General features: G+C 47.1%; 1 protein-coding gene across 1 annotated transcript in view; it reads right to left on the reverse strand.

Moving 5' to 3' along the window:
- The window catches only part of LOC145361250 (inositol polyphosphate-5-phosphatase A-like), a 47,910-nt gene that overhangs the window by 2,253 nt on the left and 19,981 nt on the right, over positions 1–25,676 (reverse strand). Inside the window, exons 7-15 of the mRNA XM_080216883.1 lie at positions 23,426–23,478; positions 21,106–21,222; positions 18,868–18,952; positions 16,232–16,327; positions 14,789–14,863; positions 14,615–14,688; positions 11,227–11,338; positions 2,279–2,332; positions 1,326–1,368 (exon numbers count right to left, since the gene is read on the reverse strand). Of these exons, the coding sequence (XP_080073009.1) occupies positions 1,336–1,368; positions 2,279–2,332; positions 11,227–11,338; positions 14,615–14,688; positions 14,789–14,863; positions 16,232–16,327; positions 18,868–18,952; positions 21,106–21,222; positions 23,426–23,478 (699 nt within the window). The 3' untranslated portion in view covers positions 1,326–1,335. The remainder of the gene's footprint in view (positions 1–1,325; positions 1,369–2,278; positions 2,333–11,226; positions 11,339–14,614; positions 14,689–14,788; positions 14,864–16,231; positions 16,328–18,867; positions 18,953–21,105; positions 21,223–23,425; positions 23,479–25,676) is intronic.

A 25,676-nucleotide genomic window follows, 5' to 3' on the forward strand; every position in this document is an offset into this window, starting at 1 on the left:
AACAGATGCAGAGAAAACTTCAGTGCAGTCTGGGGAAGCAAGACCACGAGGTGGGGGGGGGGCAATGACAGACTGTCGCCTCGGACTAAGAGGTGGCCATTTTGGATTCCGATGAGGAGACAGGGTTTTGCTGGGAGGGTGGCGAAACTTTGGAATTCTTGCCCCCAGCGGATCGTGGAAGATCCACTCTCAAATCTCCCTGAACCAAAGGGATGTGGGGGTGACATGGAAAGATTAACATGGAGTCAGATCTCAGAGAGAGGGAGCGGGGAATCCTCCAAAAATTGGATGACAGATAACGGATGCCCAGTTGGAACCTGCAGACTGGTTTGAAGGGTGTGGAGTGGTGAAAACATGAATGCAACCTTTTCATTCGTGGGACATGGGCGTCGCTGGCTGGTCAGCATTTATTGCCCATCCCTAGTTGCCCCTTGACAAGGTGGTTGTGAGCTGCCATCTTGAATCGCTACTGTGGGTTGACCCACAATGCCCTTGGCGAAGGAATTCCAGGATTTTGACCCAACGACGGTGAAGGAACGGCCGATATATTTCCAAGTCAGGATGGTGAGTGGCTCGGAGGGGAACTTGCAGGTGGTGGTGTTCCCCATGTATCTGCTGCCCTTGTCCTTCTAGATGGTAGAGGTTGTGGGTTTGGAAGGTGCTGTCTAAGGATGAGTTGCTGCAGTGCATCTTGTAGATGGTACACACTGCTGCTAATGAGTGTCGGTGGTGGAGGGAGTGAATGTTTGTGGATGGGGGGCCAATCAAGCGGGGCTGCTTTGTCCTGGATGGTGTTGAGCTTCTTGAGTGTTGTTGGGAGCTGCACCCATCCAGGCAAGTGGGGAGTATTCCATCACACTCCTGACTTGTGCCTTGTAGATGGGGGACAGGCTTTGGGGGGAGTCAGGAGGTGAGTTACTCTCCGCAGGATTCCCAACCTCTGACCTGCTCCGGTAACCACAGTATTTATATGGCTGGGTCCAGGTCAGTTTCTGGTCAATGGTAACCCCCAGGATGTTGACAGTGGGGGGATTCAGTGATGGATACACCATTGAATGTGGTGAGAGTGTCACTTATTGGTGATGCCTGGCATTGGTGTGGCGTGAATGTTAGTTGCCACTTGTCAGCCCAAGCCTGGATATTGTCCAGATCTTGTTGCGTTTGGACCTGGACTGCTTCAGTATCTGAGGAATCATGAATAATGTTCAACATTTGGACGGGGACAAATAGTCACTGTTTGAGGAGTGTGGCAGATCCGTTAAAAGCACAGCGGAGGCAGCAGCATTCGAGAGAGGTGGACCCACAATTCGGACACATGTACCTACCCATTAGTTTTCAATCTGTCAGCTGAAAGTACAGGAAGACAGGCTGGATTTGTCGAGTAGGGGAGAGAGAAAAAGGAGAGAGTTTAGTGATCCATACTAGTGTAAAAAGAAAATTAACAGTGTCAGAGTTATTCCCAACTGTTGGTGGAATCCGAACCTGTCCTGGGAGTGTTAGATGGGGGACAGTGTAGAGGGAGCTTTACTCTGTATCTAACCCTGTGCTGTACCTGTCCTGGGAGTGTTTGATGAGGGCACAGTGTAGAGGGAGCTTTACTCTGTATCTAACCCCGTGCTGTACCTGTCCTGGGAGTGTTTGATGGGGGGACAGTGTAGAGGGAGCTTTACTCTGTATCTAACCCCGTGCTGTACCTGTCCTGGGAGTGTTTGATGGGGGACAGTGTAGAGGGAGCTTTACTCTGTATCTAACCCCGTGCTGTACCTGTCCTGGGAGTGTTTGATGGGGACAGTGTAGAGGGAGCTTTACTCTGTATCTAACCCCGTGCTGTACCTGTCCTGGGAGTGTTTGATGGGGGACAGTGTAGAGGGAGCTTTACTCTGTATCTAACCCCGTGCTGTACCTGTCCTGGGAGTGTTTGATGGGGACAGTGTAGAGGGAGCTTTACTCTGTATCTAACCCCGTGCTGTACCTGTCCTGGGAGTGTTTGATGGGGGACAGTGTAGAGGGAGCTTTACTCTGTATCTAACCCCGTGCTGTACCTGTCCTGGGAGTGTTTGATGGGGACAGTGTAGAGGGAGCTTTACTCTGTATCTAACCCCGTGCTGTACCTGTCCTGGGAGTGTTTGATGGGGACAGTGTAGAGGGAGCTTTACTCTGTATCTAACCCCGTGCTGTACCTGTCCTGGGAGTGTTTGATGGGGACAGTATAGAGGGAGCTTTACTCTGTATCTAACCCCGTGCTGTGCCTGTCCTGGGAGTGTTTGATGGTCTTTACCTTATGATCTCCCATGCAGACTGAAGGTCCCATCAGATCGTAAACATATTTTCCCTGAAATACAAAATGATTTCTGATCAAAATACATGGTTACACTCCAGTGATATCATCTTCTGTCCATAATCTTGACCTCTGTGGTCAGCTGATCTCAGTGTTGGCATTCATTGGGTGATTAAATTATGTATAGGAGGCCTAAATTAATCCATACTGTGTGCTTCCAGCCACAATTTCACAGTCCTAACAGCTATGGGCTCAGCTATCACATCTTATCCTGCTGTTAAACAGGAGGCTACAATGGAGGCCTACCTTCCCAGCATTCCTGGAGGCAGTGAAAGGTCTCTACCAGAATCACAGAGCCTTAAAGGGATATTTACCATCCGTGGACATTTCATTGAGTGAAAATCTACCTCTATGTGGAAAGATCCGGAATATCTATCTGGTGAGACATGTAAAAATGTTGCGGATTCTGAATATTAGGCCGGGTTGTACTTATCTAGATTAATCATACTGTAATTGGGAGTCCGTAGAGTCATTTGCTCCCCTCCCAACTTCTCCTTCTTACGCCTTCTTCAAGTGATCCCATCCCTTACCCCGACCCCTCTCCTCTCCTCTCCTGGGGTCTGGGACTTGTGAGTGCCCTCTCCCTGACAAAATGCCTGGCCATCTGTCCCATAATTCCTCCTGGCAAGATGGGGGGAGCGAGAGCGAGGGACGGCGAGAGAGAGAGAGACAGAGCGAGGGACGGCGAGAGAGAGAGAGACAGAGCGAGGGACGGCGAGAGAGAGAGAGACAGAGCGAGGGACGGCGAGAGAGAGAGAGACAGAGCGAGGGACGGCGAGAGAGAGAGAGACAGAGCGAGGGACGGCGAGAGAGAGAGAGACAGAGCGAGGGACGGCGAGAGAGAGAGAGACAGAGCGAGGGACGGCGAGAGAGAGAGAGACAGAGCGAGGGACGGCGAGAGAGAGAGAGACAGAGCGAGGGACGGCGAGAGAGAGAGAGACAGAGCGAGGGACGGCGAGAGAGAGAGAGACAGAGCGAGGGACGGCGAGAGAGAGAGAGACAGAGCGAGGGACGGCGAGAGAGAGAGAGACAGAGCGAGGGACGGCGAGAGAGAGAGAGACAGAGCGAGGGACGGCGAGAGAGAGAGAGACAGAGCGAGGGACGGCGAGAGAGAGAGAGACAGAGCGAGGGACGGCGAGAGAGAGAGAGACAGAGCGAGGGACGGCGAGAGAGAGAGAGACAGAGCGAGGGACGGCGAGAGAGAGAGAGACAGAGCGAGGGACGGCGAGAGAGAGAGAGACAGAGCGAGGGACGGCGAGAGAGAGAGAGACAGAGCGAGGGACGGCGAGAGAGAGAGAGACAGAGCGAGGGACGGCGAGAGAGAGAGAGACAGAGCGAGGGACGGCGAGAGAGAGAGAGACAGAGCGAGGGACGGCGAGAGAGAGAGAGACAGAGCGAGGGACGGCGAGAGAGAGAGAGACAGAGCGAGGGACGGCGAGAGAGAGAGAGACAGAGCGAGGGACGGCGAGAGAGAGAGAGACAGAGCGAGGGACGGCGAGAGAGAGAGAGACAGAGCGAGGGACGGCGAGAGAGAGAGAGACAGAGCGAGGGACGGCGAGAGAGAGAGAGACAGAGCGAGGGACGGCGAGAGAGAGAGAGACAGAGCGAGGGACGGCGAGAGAGAGAGAGACAGAGCGAGGGACGGCGAGAGAGAGAGAGACAGAGCGAGGGACGGCGAGAGAGAGAGAGACAGAGCGAGGGACGGCGAGAGAGAGAGAGACAGAGCGAGGGACGGCGAGAGAGAGAGAGACAGAGCGAGGGACGGCGAGAGAGAGAGAGACAGAGCGAGGGACGGCGAGAGAGAGAGAGACAGAGCGAGGGACGGCGAGAGAGAGAGAGACAGAGCGAGGGACGGCGAGAGAGAGAGAGACAGAGCGAGGGACGGCGAGAGAGAGAGAGACAGAGCGAGGGACGGCGAGAGAGAGAGAGACAGAGCGAGGGACGGCGAGAGAGAGAGAGACAGAGCGAGGGACGGCGAGAGAGAGAGAGAGACAGAGCGAGGGACGGCGAGAGAGAGAGAGACAGAGCGAGGGACGGCGAGAGAGAGAGAGACAGAGCGAGGGACGGCGAGAGAGAGAGAGACAGAGCGAGGGACGGCGAGAGAGAGAGACAGAGCGAGGGACGGCGAGAGAGAGAGACAGAGCGAGGGACGGCGAGAGAGAGAGACAGAGCGAGGGACGGCGAGACAGAGAGACAGAGCGAGGGACGGCGAGACAGAGAGACAGAGCGAGGGACGGCGAGAGAGAGAGAGACAGAGCGAGGGACGGCGAGAGAGAGAGAGACAGAGCGAGGGACGGCGAGAGAGAGAGAGACAGAGCGAGGGACGGCGAGAGAGAGAGAGACAGAGCGAGGGACGGCGAGAGAGAGAGAGACAGAGCGAGGGACGGCGAGAGAGAGAGAGACAGAGCGAGGGACGGCGAGAGAGAGAGAGACAGAGCGAGGGACGGCGAGAGAGAGAGAGACAGAGCGAGGGACGGCGAGAGAGAGAGAGACAGAGCGAGGGACGGCGAGAGAGAGAGAGACAGAGCGAGGGACGGCGAGAGAGAGAGACAGAGCGAGGGACGGCGAGAGAGAGAGAGAGAGAGACAGAGCGAGGGACGGCGAGAGAGAGAGAGACAGAGCGAGGGACGGCGAGAGAGAGAGACAGAGCGAGGGACGGCGAGAGAGAGAGAGACAGAGTGAGGGACGGCGAGAGAGAGAGAGACAGAGCGAGGGACGGCGAGAGAGATACTGCGAGATGGCGAGAGAGATAATGAAAGATATGTACAGAGAGAGAGAGAGAGATATTGAGAGATGGAGAGAGGGATGAAGAGGGAGTGAAAATGAGAGATAGAAAAGGAGAGAAAGTGAGAGATGAAGAGGGATGGAGAGAGATAGAAAAATGAGAGATAAAATTTCACGAAGGTCGGTGGTGTTGTGGATGATCTGGAAGGATGGCAAAAGTTGCAGCAGGACATAGATAGGATGCAGGACTGGGCGGAGAAGTGGCAGATGGACTTCAACGCGGATAAATGTGTTGTCGTCCATTTTGGCAGAACCAACGGGATGAACGAGTACACTATTAAGGGCAGAAGTCTGAGTAGTGTTGAGGAGCAGAAGGATCTTGGGGTCCGGGTCCACAGGACTCTTAAATCGGCCTCGCAGGTGGAGGAGGTGGTCAAGAAGGCGTATGGTGTACTGGCCTTCATTAATCGAGGGATTGAGTTTAGGAGTCGGGAGGTAATGCTGGAACTTTATAAGACCCTTGTCAGGCCTCATTTGGAGTATTGTGCGCAGTTCTGGTCGCCTCACTATAGGAAAGATGTAGAAGCTATTGAAAGGGTGCAGAGGAGATTTACAAGGATGTTGCCTGGACTGGGAGGCATGCCTTATGAAGTTAGGTTGAGGGAGCTGGGACTCTTTTCCCTGGAGAGACGAAGGTTGAGAGGCGACCTGATAGAAGTTTACAAAATGTTGAGAGGAATAGATAGGGTGGACTCTCAGAGGCTATTTCCCCGGTTTGAAATGGTCGCTACGAGAGGACACAGATTTAAGGTGCGGGGAGGGAGGTTCAGAAGTGATGTTAGGGGTAAGTTTTTCACTCAGAGGGTGGTGAGTGAATGGAATCGGCTGCCGTCAGTGGTGGTGGAGGCGAACTCGCTGGGGTCTTTTAAAAGACTTCTGGATGAGTATATGGGGTTTAATGAGATTGAGGGTTATAGATAGGTCTGTAGGTTGGTAGGTGATGTGGTCGGCGCAACTTGTGGGCCGAAGGGCCTGTTTGTGCTGTAGTGTTCTATGTTCTAACAAAGCTCTGATTAATTTACAGAACAGAAAGCAGAGGCCGACTACAATCTGTATTAATGTCTGTTGATGGTATATTGTCCGGCTGAGTTAGTTTGAATTATTTACATTCTATTTCTGAGTTTTATACAATAGGGGACAGGGCTGCGTATGGAGTCCCTATCTTACTTGTTTGACTCAAGCCTCCTCTATCTTTTCTCATCTAAACCTCCAGCTGTCGCCCTCTCCTCCCTTCTCCCTCATATGTTTACCCAGCTCACTCTTCACAACACCCACCCTATTCACTTCCACCTCTCCCTGTGGCAGTGAGTTCCACATTCTCCCCACTCTCTGAGTGAAGAGGTTTTTCTGAATTCCCTATTGATTTCTCAGTGTCTATTTTTATCGATGACCTTTAGTTCTGCTCTTCCCCCAACAAGAGGAAACAATCTCTCTGTACCCACTCCAACAAAATCCTTTCCAAGCTGCTCGATTGGTTCAACTGATCAAGAGAAAAGAGGCTCTGATGTGAACCTCTTGTTCACTTTTCCCCATGACTTTGCAATCTTTAATTGGCTGACAATTCCCAACCCTCTGGAATTGTCCCCTCAGGACCCCGTTATCCTCCACACGGTAGCACTGCGATGAGTACTGTTGCCTCACAGCATCAGGGACCCAGGTTCAATTCCTGGCTTGCATCACTGTCTATGTCAAATTTCCACGCTCTCCCTGTGTCTGCGTGGGTTTCCTCCAGGTGCTCTGGTTTCCTCCCACACTCCAAAGATGTGCAGGTTAGGGGGATTGGCCATGATACATTGCCCCTTGATGTCAGGCAGACTAGTTGGGGTTGATGCATAACCCCCATGGGGTTATGAGGATAGGGCCTGGGTGGGATTGTGATTGATGCAGACTTGATGGGCCAAATGGCCTCTTTCTACATTGCAGGGACTCTATGATTTTGCCCCAGTTTAAAAGCCCACCTCTCTCCCTGACCTTTTCGTGCCTTTCCTGCTTCTTTCCCATAACCCCTCCCACTTTATTGATCAGAAATATATCAGCCTTCAATGTATTCAATATCCTGCAGCTGCCACTGCTGGGAGATGGGGGAGAGGGTGGGGGCGGCTGTCTTCAATGGGTGACCCTGCTTCGATAAGATTGTTTCTTGTGTGTCGGCCCTCCTCAAGACCATACAGTTTTGGGGCAGAATTAGGCCATTCAGCCCATCGAGTCTGCTCCACCATTGCTGCTGAGCTTCTCAACTCCATTCTCTTGCCTTCTCCCTGTAACCTTTGACCCCCTTACCAATCAAGAGCCCATCTACTCAATACACTCAGTGACCCGGCCTCCTCTGTGACAACGAGTTCCACAGATTCACCAAACCCTCTGGCTGAACAAATTCCTCCTCATCTCGGTTCCAAACGGTCGTCCCTTTAATCTGAGGCACGGTGAGGCAGTGATTAGCACTGCTGCCCCACAGCGCCAGGGACCTGGGTTCGATTCCCAGCTTGGGTCACTGTGTGGAGTCTGCACATTGTCCCCACGTCTGTGTGAATTTCCTCCGGGCGCTCCGGTTTCCTCCCACAGTCTGAAAGGCGTGCTGGTTAGGTGCTAAATTCTCCCTCAGTGTAACCCATCTCCCGCCAGAGTGCGGCGACTAGGGGATTTTCACAGTAACTTCATTGCAGTGTTAATGTAAGCCTACTTGTGACACGAATACATGAACTTTAAAACTCCATCCAGGCCTCGCAGTATCCTGTAAGTTTCAATAAGATCCCCCCCTCATCCTTCTAAACTCCATCGAGTACAGACCAGAGTCCTCAACAGTTCCTCATACAACAAGCTCTTCATTCCAGGGATCATTCCTGTGAACCTCCTCTGGACCCTTCCCAAGGCCAGCACATCCTTCCTTCGGTAGAAAGCCCAAAATCCATTGACTCCAGCTACACTTCCCACTGCCTTGGGCAAAGCAGCCAGCATAATCGAGGACCCCACACACCCCGGATATTCTCTCTTCCACCTTCTTCCATTGGGAAAAAGATACAAAAGTCTGAGGTCACATACCAACGGATTCAAGAACAGCTTCTTCCCTGCTGCTGTCAGACTTTTGAATAGATTTACCTTGCATTAAGCTGATCTTTCTCGACACTCTCGCTATGACTGTAACACTACATTCTGCACTCTCTCCTTTCCTTCTCTATGAACAGTATGCTTTGACTGTATAGCGCACAAGAAACAATACTTTTCACTGTCTCCACTACATGTGACAATAATAAATCAAACAATACTTTCTGTATCCCAATACATGTGACAATAATAAATCAAACAATACTTTTCACTGTATCCCAATACACGTGACAATAATAAATCAAACAATACTTTTCACTGTATCCCAATACATGTGACAATAATAAATCAAACAATACTTTTCACTGTATCCCAGTACACGTGACAATAATAAATCAAACAATACTTTTCACTGTATCCCAATACATGTGACAATAATAAATCAAACAATACTTTTCACTGTATCCCAGTACACGTGACAATAATAAATCAAACAATACTTTTCACTGTATCCCAATACATGTGACAATAATAAATCAAACAATACTTTTCACTGAATCCCAGTACGTGACAATAATAAATCAAACAATACTTTTCACTGTATCCCAATACACGTGACAATAATAAATCAAACAATACTTTTCACTGTATCCCAGTATATGGGACAATAATAAATCAAACAATACTTTTCACTGTATCCCAGTACATGTGACAATAATAAATCAAACAATACTTTTCACTGAATCCCAGTACGTGACAATAATAAATCAAACAATACTTTTCACTGTATCCCAATACACGTGACAATAATAAATCAAACAATACTTTTCACTGTATCCCAGTACGTGACAATAATAAATCAAACAATACTTTCTGTATCCCAACACGTGACAATAATAAATCAAACAATACTTTTCACTGTATCTCAATACATGTGACAATAATAAATCAAACAATACTTTCCACTGTATCCCAGTACATGTGACAATAAATCAAATACTTCTCACTGTATCCCAGTACATGTGACAATAATAAATCAAACAATACTTTTCACTGTATCCCAGTACATGTGACAATAATAAATCAAACAATACTTTTCACTGTATCCCAATACATGTGACAATAATAAATCAAACAATACTTTTCACTGTATCCCAATACACGTGACAATAATAAATCAAACAATACTTTTCACTGTATCCCAATACACGTGACAATAATAAATCAAACAATACTTTTCACTGTATCCCAATACATGTGACAATAATAAATCAAACAATACTTTTCACTGTATCCCAATACACGTGACAATAATAAATCAAACAATACTTTTCACTGTATCCCAATACATGTGACAATAATAAATCAAACAATACTTTTCACTGTATCCCAATACGTGACAATAATAAATCAAACAATACTTCTCACTGTATCCCAATACACGTTACAATAATAAATCAAACAATACTTTTCACTGTATCCCAATACACGTGACAATAATAAATCAAACAATACTTCTCACTGTATCCCAATACACGTGACAATAATAAATCAAACAATACTTTTCACTGTATCCCAATACACGTGACAATAATAAATCAAACAATACTTTTCACTGTATCCCAATACACGTGATAATAATAAATCAAATAATACTTTCTGTATCCCAGTACACATGATAACAATAAATCAAATCAAATCAAAAAACTGCTCACAATATTCCAAATGGGGTCTGACCAGAGCCTTATACAGCCTCAGAAGTACATCCCTGCTCTTGTATTCTAGCCATCTCGACATGAATGCTAACGTTGCATTTGCCTTCCTAACTGAACCTGCACATTAACCTTTGGAGAATCCCGAACTAGGCACTCCCTTTCTGCTTCCGATATCTGAACCCTTTCCCCATTTAGAAAATAGCTGACACCTCTATTCCTCCGACCAAACTGCATAACCTCACTCTTTCCCATACTGTATTCCGTCTGCCACTTCTTTGCCTCCTCTCCTAACCTGTCCAAGTCCTTCTGCAGCCTCCCTGCTTCCTCAGTATTACCTGTCCCTTCACTCACTCTGTCAGCATTCCACGGAGACTGTTCCCTCCAGGGTAACCTAGTCCACTCCTCCATTATACCTAACACCTCTCTGTTGCCCATGGCACCTTCCCATGCAGTTGCAGAAGGTGTAACACTTGTTCCTTTACCTCTTCCATGCTCACCATCCAAAACACCATCTAGGTTAAGCAGTGTTTCACTGGGACCTCTTTCAATTTGGTCTACTGCATTCGCAGCTCCCAATCTCCTCTCCATCGGAGAGGCCATGCGTAGACTGGGTGATCGCTTTGCTGAGTACCTTCAGTCTGTGTGCAATCAGGAATCCTGACCTTCCTGTTGCTTGCCATCTTACCACACGATCCTGCTCCCATGTCCGTCCTTGGCTATCTGCAATGTTCCAGTGAAGCTGAACCCAAACTGGAGAAACAGCATCTCACCTTCCAGCTCAGCACTTTACAGCCTTCCAGTCTCAACATGGAATTCAATAACTTCAGATGATTCGCTCAACCCCACCTCGGGCCTCTGATTTCATTCTATTTCATTTTTAACTGTTCGCTACCTTTTATTTCTTTAGTGTCTTTATTTTTCTTCCGAATTGTTTCCCCTGCCTTCCGCCCCTTTCTTTACTTCTTGTCCTCCTTTTCTAAATCTGTCCCATCCATTCCCCACCCCCCCACAACATCTTCATTTCAGTTTCCCTGCCATTGGGCCGTTCACACCCTTTATTCTCTCTACAGGCTGCCATTAGCAGCCTTTCCCCCTGCTCTCTGTGACTCATTGCCTCCCCCTGCAGTATCAATATCTCCCACTTTTAGCTTTGACAAAGGGGTTATCTGGACTCGAAACATCAGCTTTTACCTCTCCTTCCAGACCTGCTGAGATTTTGCAGTGTTTTCTCTTTCTACCTGTCCCTCCTTTGTACCACCTGCATAACAAAAAAAAAACTCCCAACCCCTCCTCTGAAGACAAACCCCCTTCATCCCAGGGATCGGTCGAGAAAACTTAAGTCTTTACCTTTATCACGACTTCATTGGCGGAGGGAGACATGAGGATCCGGTCACACCACGCTGGACATCGAGTGTTGGCGTACAGCGTCCCCTCTGTGTTGACTTCGCTGTAAGGGTAACTGGAAAGAAGTTACGAGATTCTCGTTATCAAATAAAACGGAAAAGGCTTTTTTTTTGAGGATTAGGATGGTTTGTACACAAAGACTTTGAACTTTTACCTGCTGGCAAGGAGAACAGACACAGTTTACTGTGATGTTCTGTCGATTTGCACAGATAAATAACAATTATGGTTAATGACAACAAATGAGAAACGAGCAACATTCCAAACCTTCATTTGCATACACAATCCATAGCTTTTTGCCCTTTCTTATCCAATGGAACACCATCTCCTTCATTAGTGTAATGTATTGGAATTGAGAAGAATGAGGGGAGATCTTATAGAAACATGTAAGATTATGAAGATAAGATAGAAGCAGGGAAGTTGTTTCCACTGGCGGGTGAAACTAGAATGGCGGGGGTGCTGCATGGCCTCAAAATAAGGGGAACAGATTTAGGACTGAGTTGAGGAGGAACTTCTTCACACAAAGGGTTGTACATCTGTGGAACTCCCTGCCCAGTTGAGGCTACCTCATTGAATGTTTTGAAGGCAAGGAAAGATGAATCTTTGAACAGTAAAGGAATTAAGGGTTATGGTGAGTGGGCAGGTAAGCTGAGTCCATGAAAAGATGATCTTATTGAATGGCAGAGCAGGCTTGAGGGGCCACATGGACAACTCCTGCTCCTAGTTCTTATCTCACCATATTTTGTCTTTTGGTAATTGTCACTGGAACGTACCTTTGCTTGATCCTGTGTCTTAACCTAAAATGCAGTGTTTATGAAACTGATGCAAGGTTTAAATTAGTTGCTTACTCTGAACACACAAGCGTTGGCCTCACTGAAGGCCTTGTTGGCTAATTATCATTTTCCGTTACTTGAGAGAAATGTTTGTCATCATTTAATTTCCACAATTGTTGTAACTCTTCTTTTTAATATCATCATCTGTCGTTTCTAACTGCTTTTAACTATAGTTTCATGATACTTATTGCTTTATTTGAAGCGAGCATCCTTAATCCTTTGGAACAAGGTGAAATCAATATTTAGCCATAGCTGGAATGACAACTTAAGCAGGGCAGCATGGTGGCACAGTGGTTAGCACTGCTGCCTCACAGCAAAGTAAGAAGTCTCACAACATCAGGTTAAAGCCCAACAGGTCTATTTGGCCACACAACCTTTCAGAGCACTGCTCCTTCATCACCTGAGGAAGGAGCGAGACTCCGAAAGCTGGTGCTGCCAAATAAGCCTGTTGGGCTTTAACCTGGTGTTGTGAGATGACTTTCTGTGCCCACCCCCGTCCAACGCTGGCATCTCCACACCACGGCCTCAGGTTTCATTCCTGGCTCGGGTCACGTGTGTGTGGAGTCTGCACATTCTCCCCCAGTGTCTGCTTGGATTTCCCCTGGGTGCTCTGGTTTCCTCCCACAGATCTGTGGGTTAGGTTGAAGCTAAACTGCCCCTCAATGTCCCAGGATGTGTATGTTAGAGGGACTAGTGGGGTACCTATGTGGGGTTACAGGGATAGGGCCTGGGTGGGATTGCAGACTCGATGGGCTGAGTGGCCTCCATCTGCACAGTAGCGGTTCTACGTTAATTTCTACAAACGGCACAGCCCAATTTGTGTGCACAGCAGGATCCCACAAGCAACATGGCCCAATCGCCATCCTTTTCCTTTTAGCAACTGAAGGACAAACATGGGGAAAAGATTTCCTCGCTCTTCTGTGAAACAGCTCCGTGAAAATCTTGAACATCCATCCTCCCCACCCAAGACGGTGCTTAATGCCTCACCTACAGGCAGCACGACACTCCCTCAGTTACAGTTAAATATAGCAAATGAAACATAGAAGATAGCAGCAGAAGAGGCCATTCGGCCCTTCGAGCCTGCTCTGTCATGAATCACGATTATGGCTGATCATCCAACTCAATAGCTTAATCCTGCTTTTTCCCCATTCACCCCAAGTGCTATATCCAGCTGCCTCTTGAATACATTCAATGTTTTGGCCATAACTGCATCACAGAGGATGGTGAATTTATGGAACTTGCTGCCCCATAGCATGGGGGAGTCTGAATCATTAAATGGTTTCAAGTCTGAACCTTTTTCCCCTGGGTGTCCCTGGGAGTATTTATTGCCCATCCCCAGTTGCCCTTGGAGGGCAGTTGAGAGTCAACCACATTGCTGTGACTCTGGAGTCACATGTAGGCCAGACCTGGGTAAGGACGGCAGATTTCCTTCCTCAAAGGGAACCAGATGGGTTTTACCGACAATGGTTTCATGGTCATCAGTAGATTCTTAATTCCAGATATATTTTATTGAGTTCAAATTCCACCATTGGCCATGGCGGGATTCGAACCCGGGTCCCCAGAACATTAGCTGAGTTTCTGGATTGATACCCTAGTGATAATACCACTAGGCCATTGCTTCCCTCAACTCTCACCTTAGAACACAGAACATTACAGCACAGTACAGGCCCTTCAGCCCTTGGTGTTGTGCTGAGCTATGTCTGAACCCAAGATCAAGCTATCCCACTCCCTATCATTCAGGTGTGCTCCATGTGCCTATCCAATAACCGCTTGAAAGTTCCTAAAGTGTCCAACTCCACCATCACAGCAGGCAGTGCATTCCACACCCCAACCACTCTCTGAGTGAAGAATCTACCTCGGACATCCCTCCTACATCTCCCACCATGAACCTTATGGGAATGCGACTGCTAGGAGGTAAAACTCAGAAGGGTTAACCAAGATTCTCGGGATGCTGGGAGAGGTAGACAGCACTGAGGTTGGAGATAGTGAGTTACTAGGTGCATTCAGAACAAGGGAGGTTGTCATGAAGTTTCCTCCAGTCTCCTCCCACAGTCTGAAAGGCGTGTGGGTTAGGTGCTAAATTCTCCCTCAGTGTACCCGAACAGGAGTGTGGCGACTAGGGGATTTTCACACTAACTTCATTGCAGTGTTAATGTAAGCCAACTTGTGACACTGACAAACAGACTTTAAATATCTGGACATGCGGAAATGGAATCTTGTCACCGACTGGGGACACTACTGCTCGGAGCAAGAGAAATGATTTTTCAAGAGATTAGGGTTGGGAATCTGCATTTTTTAAAAATCGTTTTAGTACAGCGCCTGTGTACTGTTGTAAAAAGAGATGTGCTATCAAAACTTTTCCACCTTGGACTCATCAGAACAGATTGGCAAGAATGCAAAAGTTTCCCATTGGAAATTGGGCATTGTCCTGTTGACTTCCAGAGGAAAAGCTTTGACAACATGTCTCTCTTTTGCAACTCCTCTCCTCCCCATTCACCTACCTCGGAGGGAACTCGATATCCAGTTCGCGGATTTCGTTGAAGAATGTGGTCAGTTCCTGGTCGAATTCTAAAAGCTAACGCAAGAGAGAGAGAGAGAGGCAGAGGGTTAACGGTAGGCGAGGAAGGTTCGGACACAGGAATATCAGGAGGAGGTACAGATTTGAGGTTACGCACTGCTTTTCCGTTGTTGTGGCGGAAGACATCCTGGTCGAAATAGTCGAAGGTCTTTGATTCAATCCTCAGCAGCACCTGTACGTTCAAGAGAAATTCGTAAAACTACTGACCAAAACACAACCATCCATTATCTAACCAAGATTGTCAACTGAAACATCCCATGATACACCGCGGGAGCATTGCTAGACAGAATGAGAGTCATGTAGGGAGATATTAGGTCAAGTGACCAAACATCTGGTCAAAGAGGCAGGTTTTTGGGGAGCCCGTTAATTGGCCAGCCAGTGTGAGGTGCATGCTGGGAAAAGCTCAGCATTGCCCCAGGATGATGGGATATTTACCCTGCTGATCCTACTGACACGAAGGGGCAATTTAGCATGGCCAATCAACCTAACTCACACATTTATCGAGGGACAGAGGAAACTCACACAGTCATGGGGGGAATGTGCAGACTCCACACTGACAGTGACCCGAACCGGGAATTGAACCCGGGTCCCTGGTGCTGTGAGGTAGCAGTGCTAACCACTGTGCCACCCGAGAGTGAGTTTTTTTCCTTTCTTGTTAGTAATTGGTAAAAGTTCATGGATTATAGAATTTCTACAATTCAAGAAGAGGCCATTCAGCCCATCAATCTGCACCAACCACAATTCTACCCAGGCCCTATCCCCACAACGCCACATATTTACCCTGCTAATCCCCCTAACCTACACATCTTTAAACACTAACAGGCAATTTAGCATGGCCAATCCACCTAACCCACATGTCTTTGGACACTAAGGAACAATTTACCATGGCCAATCCACCTAACCTGCACATCTTTGGACACTATGGGGCAATTCAGCATGGCCAATCCACCTAACCTGCACATCTTTGGACACTGAGGGACAATTTAACATGGCCAATCCATCTAACCTGCACATCTTTGGACACTATGGGGCAATTTACCATGGCCAATCCACCTAACCTGCACATCTTTACATATTAAGAGACAATTCAGCAAGGCCAATGTGCACCTTTGGACGTCTGGTTGAAGTTGTACAAGACATTGGTAAGGCCCCACTTGGAATACTTTGGGCTTTATTGTTAAGTTTCTTACTATACTCGTTAACTATATTCTTAAACTTTGTTCGATAAAAGCTTCCACGTGGGTCATTTGAATTGTACCTGAAGTGGAATATTTGCTGAATTAAAACTGAAAAGCTAATGATCCGAGAGGGGGCTCCCTAAAACACTTTGGAGTTTCTGACCTGGCTAATAACAACAACAAACGGCACCTTTGCCTCGTGATGTCTATTATCCTGCGACCGAACACCAGGAGGGTGGGGGGGGGATTTGGGGACAAGTGATCCTTGAGTTCCAAATTAAAGCACAGGCTGACTCCCAGAGCAGACAGGGTGAGTGCTCCGAAACGATGGAGATTCTCTCTTTCAGGCAGATGTACAATACCTTATGGTCATTTCCTCTTTCTTGGAAGATCACTTTCTTCACGTCTTCAGCATCTTCGTTCGGTATGGTCTGGACCGAGGCTGTGCTACACAGAGTCTGAGACAAAAGGCAGAGGGAAGTGTTGTTCTCATCACCGTGATATCATTCACATTAACTAAACTGCTCGATTGGCCCCCCATCCACAAACATTCACTCCCTCCACCACCGACACTCAGTAGCAGCAGTGTGTACCATCTACAAGATGCACTGCAGCAACTCATCCTTACACAGCACCTTCCAAACCCACAACCATCTAGAAGGACAAAGACATTGGGAAAACCACCACCTGCAAGTTGGGGTGACGAGGGGATTTTCACAGTAACTTCATTGCAGTGTTAATATAAGGAGACCGAGGGCACCAATATGTAAACTTAAACTCAAAGGAGCGCAGTGATCTCGGAGGGTTATGGGAGGCTGCTAGAAATACGGAGAGATGACACCAGGGAGGGACTTGCAAACAAGTGAGAGAATTTTTAAGATCAAGGCGTTGCAAGTGTGTTGACAAAAGTCGTGGTTCCTTCACAGTTGCTGGGTCAAAATCCTGGGATTCCCTCCCTAACGGCACTGTGGGTCAACCCACAGCACGGGGACTGCAGCGATTCAAGGTGGTGGCTCACCAACACCTTCTCAAGGGGCAACTAGGGATGGACAATAAATGCTGACCTAGTCAGAGACACCCATATCCCACGGGTGAATAAATAAAAATAAAAGCTTTATAAACAACAAGTTTCACACTCATTTACAGTGACATTATGAAGCAAAATATGCCACATCATCAGCCGGCACAGTGGTTAGCACTGCTGCCTCACAGCGCCAGAGACCCGGGGTCGATTCCCGGCTTGGGTCACCGTCTGTGTGGAGTCTGCACGTTCTCCCCGTGTCTGTGTGGGTTTCCTCCGGATGCTCCGGTTTCCTCCCACAGTCCGCAAGACATGCTGGTAAGGTGTTAAATTCTCCCTCAGTGTAACCTGAACAGGCACCAGAGTGTGGCAAATAGGGGATTGTCACAGTAACTTCATTGCAGTGTTAATCTAAGGAGACTCATTTCCTCCTACAGTCCGAGAGACGTGCTGGTTAGGTGCTAAATTCTCCCTCAGTGTAACCCCGAATAGGCACCAGAGTGTGACTACTAGATTTTCACAGTAACTTCATTGCAGTGTTCATGTAAGGAGAGTGATGACACTAATACGTAAACTTAAACTCAAAGCAGCGCAGTGATCTTGGAGGGTTATGGGAGGCTGCTGGAGATACGGAGCGATGACACCAGGAAGAGACTCGAAAACAAGGGTGAGAATTTTTTAAATTGGAGGTTTCTTGATCGGGAGTTACTGTGGGTCAGCAAGTTCGAGGAGGGAGGGGGTGACAGGGGAATGGGGACTCAGTGCAAGTTAAGACCTAGACAGCAATTGATCAATTGGACCAGTGGCTGACGAATGGCAGATGCAGTTTAAATTTAGATAAATGCGAGGTGACGCATTTTGGTAGACTGAACCAGGGCAGGACTTAGTTAATGGTCGGGTGTTGGGGAAAGTTACAGAAAAGAGATCTAGGGATACACGTTCATGGCTCCTTGAAAGTGGAGTCACAGGTGGACAAAGTGGCGAAGAAGGCATTCGATATGCTTGGTTTCATTGGTCAGAACATTAAATTCAGGAGTTGGGACGTCTTGTTGAAGTTGTACAAGATATTGGTAAGGCCACACTTGGAATACTGCGTACAGTTCTGGTCACCCTATTATAGAAAGGATATTATTAAACTAAAAAAAGAGTGCAGAATAGATTTATTAGGATGCTACCAGGACTTGATGGTTTGAGTTATAAGGATAGGCTGGGATAGACTGGGACTTTTTTCTCTGGAGGGTAGGAGGCTGAGGGGTGATCTTATAGAGGTCTATAAAATAATGAGCGGCACAGATCAGTGAGATAGTCAATATCTTTTCCCAAAGGTAGGGGAGTCGAAACCTAGACAGCATCGGTTTAAGGTGAGAGGGGAGAGATACAAAAGGGTCCAGAGGGGCAATTTTTTCACACAGAGGATGGTGAGTGTCTGGAAGGAGCTGCCAGAGTAGTAGTAGAGGTGGGTACAATTTTGTCTTTTAAAAAGCATTTGGACAGTTACATGGGTAAGATGGGTATAAAGGGATATGGGCCAAAGGCAGGCAATTGGGACCAGCTTAGGACTTTACAAAAAAAGGGTGGCACGGACAAGAAGATGCTGTAAATCTCTATGACCCTGTAACTCTATGATAGCAGAGTTCTAGCTGAGTTTATGGAGGGGAGAATGTGGGAGGGCAGATGGGAGTGTATTGGGTTAATCAAGCTTGAGTTAGCATTGACAAAGGTAATGTGGTTGATTTGATGTATATAGACTTTTGATTGACTGTCAAGCACACACACACTTACATAAAAATGGAATCAGAGGCATGTGAAGTTGGCTCAGTAACAGGAAAGGGAGTTGCTTTCTGGAATTTACAAGAAGAGTTTAATTTAACCAGAATTCTACACAGTCAGAGTGAACAGGAGTGGGGTGTCCCACACCAGAACTCAATGGGGCTTCCATAACACAGACTATAGGGCGCAGTGATCCAAAAGCATTACCTCAACCACTCTCTGCGTGTCCAGACGCACGTTGAAATCTCCGAAAATTAAGAAAGGCACCTTCTCGTAGCGGGCATCCGTAATCCTGCGAAAGGAAGAAGGATAAGGAATACATGACCTCCTCTGCTCTTACTCCATCTCTCTCTCTCCGTCACTCAGTCTCGTTAACCCACCAACTCTGTGGTTTTTTGGAATACTTGCGAAAAAAATCTTTTAACAGAAACTATGTCTTGCGAGAGACACTCCCATACTCGAAGACCTGGTTATGTGAATCACACAGGCCTTGTATCCAGGCAGGCATGCTATTTAGCAATCCTTTGAATCCCCAACTTCGTTCTCTCTTGGAATTAACTAGAGAGTTTAGAGTGCAACCATTTATAAAATCTATAACTTGGAGACTAACAGTCTACACACTGTCAGCATGGATGTTCTTGCCATTGTCGACAGGTGTGAATACCTTCTTCCCCATGAAACAACCTGGGCTATCCTTTAACAACAAGTCCAGCCAAATTCTGCCGGGCAGAATTTGGAGCTCGTCATATGACCCCCTTTGTAATGTCAGTGTACCTTTCCGAGTTTTTTTTAAATTCACGCTCAGAGCTTTAGGTGATGTCACAGTTGGGAGGAGAAAAATCTGTGGGCAGGTCAGATGACAGGAGTTCATTTTCAGTTTCAGCTTGGAGCTGCAGGTTTGAGTTTTAGTTTCATAAGAGACAACATGTTAAAAAGAGCTGTATTCCCTCTCTCCCTGTAGATTTGGAAATTCTGTTGGTTAGCTGAAAACATGATCTTGTGCTCCTGAAGGGTGAAAATCTGCTGTTGCTGGGGGCTGGATCAGAGGCTCTCCGGTCTTTTGGGAAGCAGTCTTGTCTTCAAACTGTTCAGAATCAATCCAGAGAACTGCAGACTGCAATGAAAGGGCTCAATTTCCCTTATCACGTGAGCTGTCGACATTACAGTATTGAACCTGTTTAAAGGGTTTTGTCTATGACAAAGGTTTTGGTTTGAACATTTTCGATAAATTCATTAAGGTTTATACTTTATTTGTTTGATTTATTATTGTCACATGTACTGGGATACAGTGAAAAGTATTGTTTGATTTATTATTGTCATGTGTACTGGAACACAGTGAAAAGTGTTGTTTGATTTATTATTGTCACGTGTATTGGGATACAGTGAAAAGTATTGTTTGATTTATTATTGTCACGTGTATTGGGACACAGTGAAAAGTACTGTTTGATTTATTATCCCAATACATGTGACAATAATAAATCAAACAATGCTTTTCACTGTATCCCAATACATGTGACAATAATAAATCAAACAATGCTTTTCACTGTATCCCAGTACATGTGACAATAATAAATCAAACAATACTTTTCACTGTATCCCAATACGTGACAATCCAGTGAAAAGTATTGTTTCTTGCACGCTATACATACAAAGCATACTGTTCATAGAGAGGAGGAAAGGAGAGGATGCAGAATGTAGTGTTACAGTCATAGCTGGGGTGCAGAGAAAGATCAACTTAATGTGAGGTAGGTCCATTCAAAAGTCTGATGGAAGCAGGGAAGAAGCTGTTATTTCGTTGGTTGCTACGTAACCTCAGACTTATCTTTTTCCCAACAGACGAAGGTGGAAGAGAGAATGCCTGGGGTGCGTGGAGGCCTTATTTATGCTGGCTGCTTTTCCCGAGGCAGCGGGAAGTGTAGACAGAGTCAATGGATGGGAGGCTGGTTTGTGAGATGGATTGGGATACATTCACGACCTTTCGTAGTTCCTTGTGGTCTTGGGCAGAGCAGGAGCCATACCAAGCTGTGATACAACCAGAAAGAATGCTTTCTATGGTGCATCTGTAGAAGTTGGTGAGAGTTGTAGCTGAGATGCCGAATTTCCTTAGTCTTCTGAGAAAGTAGAGGCGTTGGTGGGTTTTCTTAACTATAGCATTGGCATGGCAGGACCAGGGCAGGGTTGATAGAAGTTCTTGCTAATTTTCTTACTATACATGTGAACTATATTCTTAAATAAACTTTGTTAGATAAAAGCTCCCTAGTGGGTCACTTGAATCAGACCTGAAGTGGAACACATCATTCTTATCCTAGCCAAATTCAAGAGGCAAAACTTATGATCTAGGCAGGCTCCACAAAATACTTCAGAGTTTCTAACCTGAACCATTACATTCCTCTGTTTTACCACAAAGATGTGATGAGCTAATAAACTTTGTTATTGTATACCTACCTGCTGAGGACATGTCCGAGTGCCTTGCGTCTGTTTCCTGGGAACGTGGACGGGCTCTTCCAGGCAATGAGGTTGGAGGCGTCGTGGAACAGGTGGATGTTCACCAGGTCAAAGACGCTGTCGCAGGAAAAATAGATCAGTTCAGTCTTGGGGAAGAGAGAACACGGAAGCGGGCACATTGAGAGAATTACTAACTCGAGGATAGCTCAGAATCATAACTGCCTGGATACAAGACCCAGGTGATTCATGTAATCAGTGTTGTATGTGTCGGATATGTGTCATGGATAAACTCAAATAATGTGCAGTGAGTACTCAAATCTTATAAGCTTTTATTGCCTAGCAAGAGAACAGACATAGTGAATTTTGATATGGTAATCCATTGATTCATACAGATAGTTAGTAGTTATAGTGAATTACAGCAAATGAGAACTAAGCAACTTTCTAATTCCTCATTTGCACACACAGTCCACCAATCATAGCACAGCTTTTTGCCCTTTCTTATCCAATAGAACACCATCTCCTTCATTAGCATAATATGTCATCATATGAGTGGCACAGTGGGTGGCATTGCTACCTCACACTGCCAGGGACCCAGGTTCGATTCTCAGCTTGGGTCACTATCTGTGTGGAGCCTGCACGTTCTCCTCCGTGTCTGCGTGGGTTTCCTTGGGTGCTCCGGTTTCCTCCCACAGTCCAAAAGACGTGTGGGTTTGGTAGATTGACCATGCTAATTTGACCCTTGCTATCAGGGGATTAGAAGGGTAAATACTCAGGGTTGCAGTGATAGGGCCCTGGTGGGATTGTTGTCAATGCAGGCTTTATGGGCCCAATGGCCTCCTTCTGCACTATAAGGATTCCACGAAAAAAAACTTGTTATTTGGTAAATGTCATGGTAACTTGTCTTTGTTTCATCCTGTGTCCTAGCCTGGAATGCAGTGTTTATGAACCTAACATAAGGTTTCGGTTAGTCGCTTATCCTGAGTACAGAGACGCTGGCCTCACTGAAGGCCTTGTTGGTTAATGATCATTTTCCATTACTTGACAGAGTTGTTTGTCATCACTTAATTTCCGCAATTGTTGTAACTGAATTATGTCATAACAGTTTTTAAACTGCTTTTAACGAGAGTTTCACAATATTTGTTTGAAGTGAGCATCCTTAATCTGACAGAGCAAAATGAATTCAATATCTGGCCGTAGCTGGAATGACAACTTCCACAAATGGTGCAGCCCACTTTGTGCACAGCAGGATCCCACAGCCCAATGGCCATGCTTTTCATTTGGTGATTGAAGGACACGCGCGTGGAAAAGGCTTCCTCAGACTTCTGCGAAAGAAAGCCTTGGAAATCTTTAACGTTCACCCCCCACCCCCTGAGATGGTGCTTTAATACTTGACTGTGGCTCTCCCACAGCAGCAGCACTTAGCTGTAGGAAGGGAGTTGGGGGAAGGGAAGGATTCGCAAAAATGAGGGACTTTACGGGGATAGATCGGAGAAGTTGGGTCTTGGAGAAGAGAGGAGGTTCGATCAAGGTGTTCCACATCATGAAGGGGCCTGGGACAGGTTTGATAAGGAGAAATCGTCCCCGTCGCTGGGAGGATCGAGAACCAGAGAGGGCACGGGTTTAATGTGATGTGCTAAAGATGCAATAGTGGAGAAACTTTCTCAAACAACGAGTGGTTAGGTTGTGGAATGCACTGTCTGAAAGCACGGTGGAGACAGATTCAATCGATCTTTCGAAAAGGGAACTGGCGCTTTATCTCAAGAGTATACAGTGGCATGGGCAAAATTGGCAGGGGAGTGGGAAAGCCGGCATAGAATGGGCTGAACGGCCCCTAGCAGGCTTAGATCAGTCCGTGAGATTTTATTTTTCCCAAGTCGGAATGGTCCAAGAGTCCTTGGTTCTCCAACTCAAAAGTCATCTCTGCTCAGGGATAGGATTGAAGGTGATGGGCTAATGGTATTATTGCTGGTCTAATTAATCCAGAAGTTTGGCTAATGTTCTGGGGGACCCAGGTTTGAATCCCGCAATGGGAATTTCAATTCAATAAAAAATATCTGGAATTAGGAATCTACTGACGACCGTTGCCAATTGTTGGAAAAAGCCATCTGGTTCACGAATGTCCTTTAAGGAAGGAAATCTGCCGTCCTTACCCGGTCTGGCCTACATGTGACTCCAGAGCCACAGCAATGTGGTTGACTCTCAACTATCCTCTGAACAAGGGCAACTAGGGATGGGCAATAAATTCTGGCCCAGCCAGTGACGCCCATGTCCCACACACAAACAAGAATACCATCAATAATGTTTAAAGGTGGCACCTTACCGATCCTGGATTCTCCATCGTGTCCGAATGAATCCTTTCCGGGACCATTTAAACTAGGGAAGGAGGAAGGATTATCGGTGAAGACGTGGTGACGTCTGTAAAGCACTATCAACATCCTGGGTTTACCATCAGCCAGAAACTGAGCTGGACCCAGCCATATAAATACTGTGGTTACCAGAGCAGGTCAGAGGCTGGGAATCCTGCGGTGAGTAACTCACCTCCTGACTCCCCCCAAAGCCTGTCCACCATCTACAAGGCACAAGTCAGGAGTGTGATGGAATACTCCCCACTTGCCTGGATGGGTGCAGCTCCAACAACACTCAAGAAGCTCAACACCATCCAGGACAAAGCAGCCCCACTTGATTGGCACCCCATCCACAAACATTCACTCCCTCCACCACCGACACTCAGTAGCAGCAGTGTGTACCATCGACAAGATGTACTGCAGCAACTCATCCTTAGACAGCACCTTCCAAACCCACAACCTCTCCCATCTAGAAGGACAAGGGCAGCAGATACATGGGGAACACCACCACCTGCAAGTACCCCCTCTGAGCCACACGCGTACACATCCTGTACAACACAGGAATGGGCCCTTCGGCCCACAATGTTGTGCTGGACATGACGCCAAATTCAACTCATCCCTTCTGCCTACCCTTGCTCCATATCACTCTATTGCTTGCATATTCACGAGCTTATTTAAAAGCCCCTTAAACCCCTCCCTCTATTGTATCCGCCTCCACCACCACCCCTGGCAGTGCGTTCCAGACACTTACCGCTCTGTGTAAAAAACTTTCCCCTCACATCTCCTTTGAACTTTCCCCTCTCACCTTTGTGCCCCCAGGTATCAGACATTTCCACTCTGGGAAAAAGATTCTGACTGTCAATCCTATCGACACGTCTCATAATTTTATCGACTTCTATCAGGTCTCCCCTCAGCCTCCGCAGCTCCAGAGAAAACAGTTTGTCCAGCCTCGCCTTGTAAGATACCATCTCAAATTGGAAATATATTGGCCGCATCTTCACTGTCACTGGGTCAAAATCCTGGAACTCCCTCCCTAACAGCACAGTGGGTGTACCTACACCACACGGACTGACTGATGTCCAATAACAATCCTGGAACTCCCTCCCTAACAGCACTGTGGGTGTACCTACACCACACGGACTGACTGATGTCCAATAACAATCCTGGAACTCCCTCCCTAACAGCGCTGTGGGTGTACCTACACCACACGGACTGACTGATGTCCAATAACAATCCTGGAACTCCCTCCCTAACAGCACTGTGGGTGTACCTACACCACACGGACTGACTGATGTCCAATAACAATCCTGGAATTCCCTCCCTAACAGCACTGTGGGTGTACCTACACCAGACAGACTGACTGAAGATAGGAGCAGGAGAAGGACTTCCAGACATGTTCAGTTAGGTACCCTGTGAGTCACCTCCGCAGGGAAATCCTCCACAGTCTATGTGTGCCATCACCTGATGTAATTTTGTTGATGTTTTCGCGGGACATGCCAAGACCCAGCATTCATTGCTCATCCCTAATTACCCCTTCAAGAGGCAGCTGGGTAAAGCACTTGGGTGAATGGGATCAAAGGTTATGGGGAGAAAGCAGGATGAGGCAATTAAGTTGGACGATCAGCCAGGATCGTGATGAATGGCAGAGCAGACTCAAAGGGCCAAATGGCCTCCTCCTGCTCCTATCTTCTATGTGTCTATGTTACTTGAACCCGCTGTAGGTACACCCACTGTGCTGTTAAGGAGGGAGTTCCAGGATTGTTATTGGACATCAGTCAGTCCGTGTGGTGTAGGTACACCCACAGTGCTGTTAGGGAGGGAGTTCCAGGATTGTTATTGGATGTCAGTCAGTCTGTGTGGTGTAGGTACACCCACAGTGCTGTTAGGGAGGGAGTTCCAGGATTGTTATTGGACATCAGTCAGTCTGTGTGGTGTAGGTACACCCACAGTGCTGTTAGGGAGGGAGTTCCAGGATTGTTATTGGACATCAGTCAGTCCGTGTGGTGTAGGTACACCCACAGTGCTGTTAGGGAGGGAGTTCCAGGACTGTTACTGGACATCAGTCAGTCTGTGTGGTGTAGGTACACCCAGTGCTGTTAGGGAGGGAGTTCCAGGATTGTTATTGGACATCAGTCAGTCCGTGTGGTGTAGGTACACCCACAGTGCTGTTAGGGAGGGAGTTCCAGGATTGTTACTGGACATCAGTCAGTCTGTGTGGTGTAGGTA

Source organism: Carcharhinus amblyrhynchos, chromosome 34 (genome assembly GCF_965287045.1).
Source record: "Carcharhinus amblyrhynchos chromosome 34, sCarAmb.v2.hapA, whole genome shotgun sequence".
Lineage (NCBI taxonomy): Eukaryota > Metazoa > Chordata > Chondrichthyes > Carcharhiniformes > Carcharhinidae > Carcharhinus > Carcharhinus amblyrhynchos.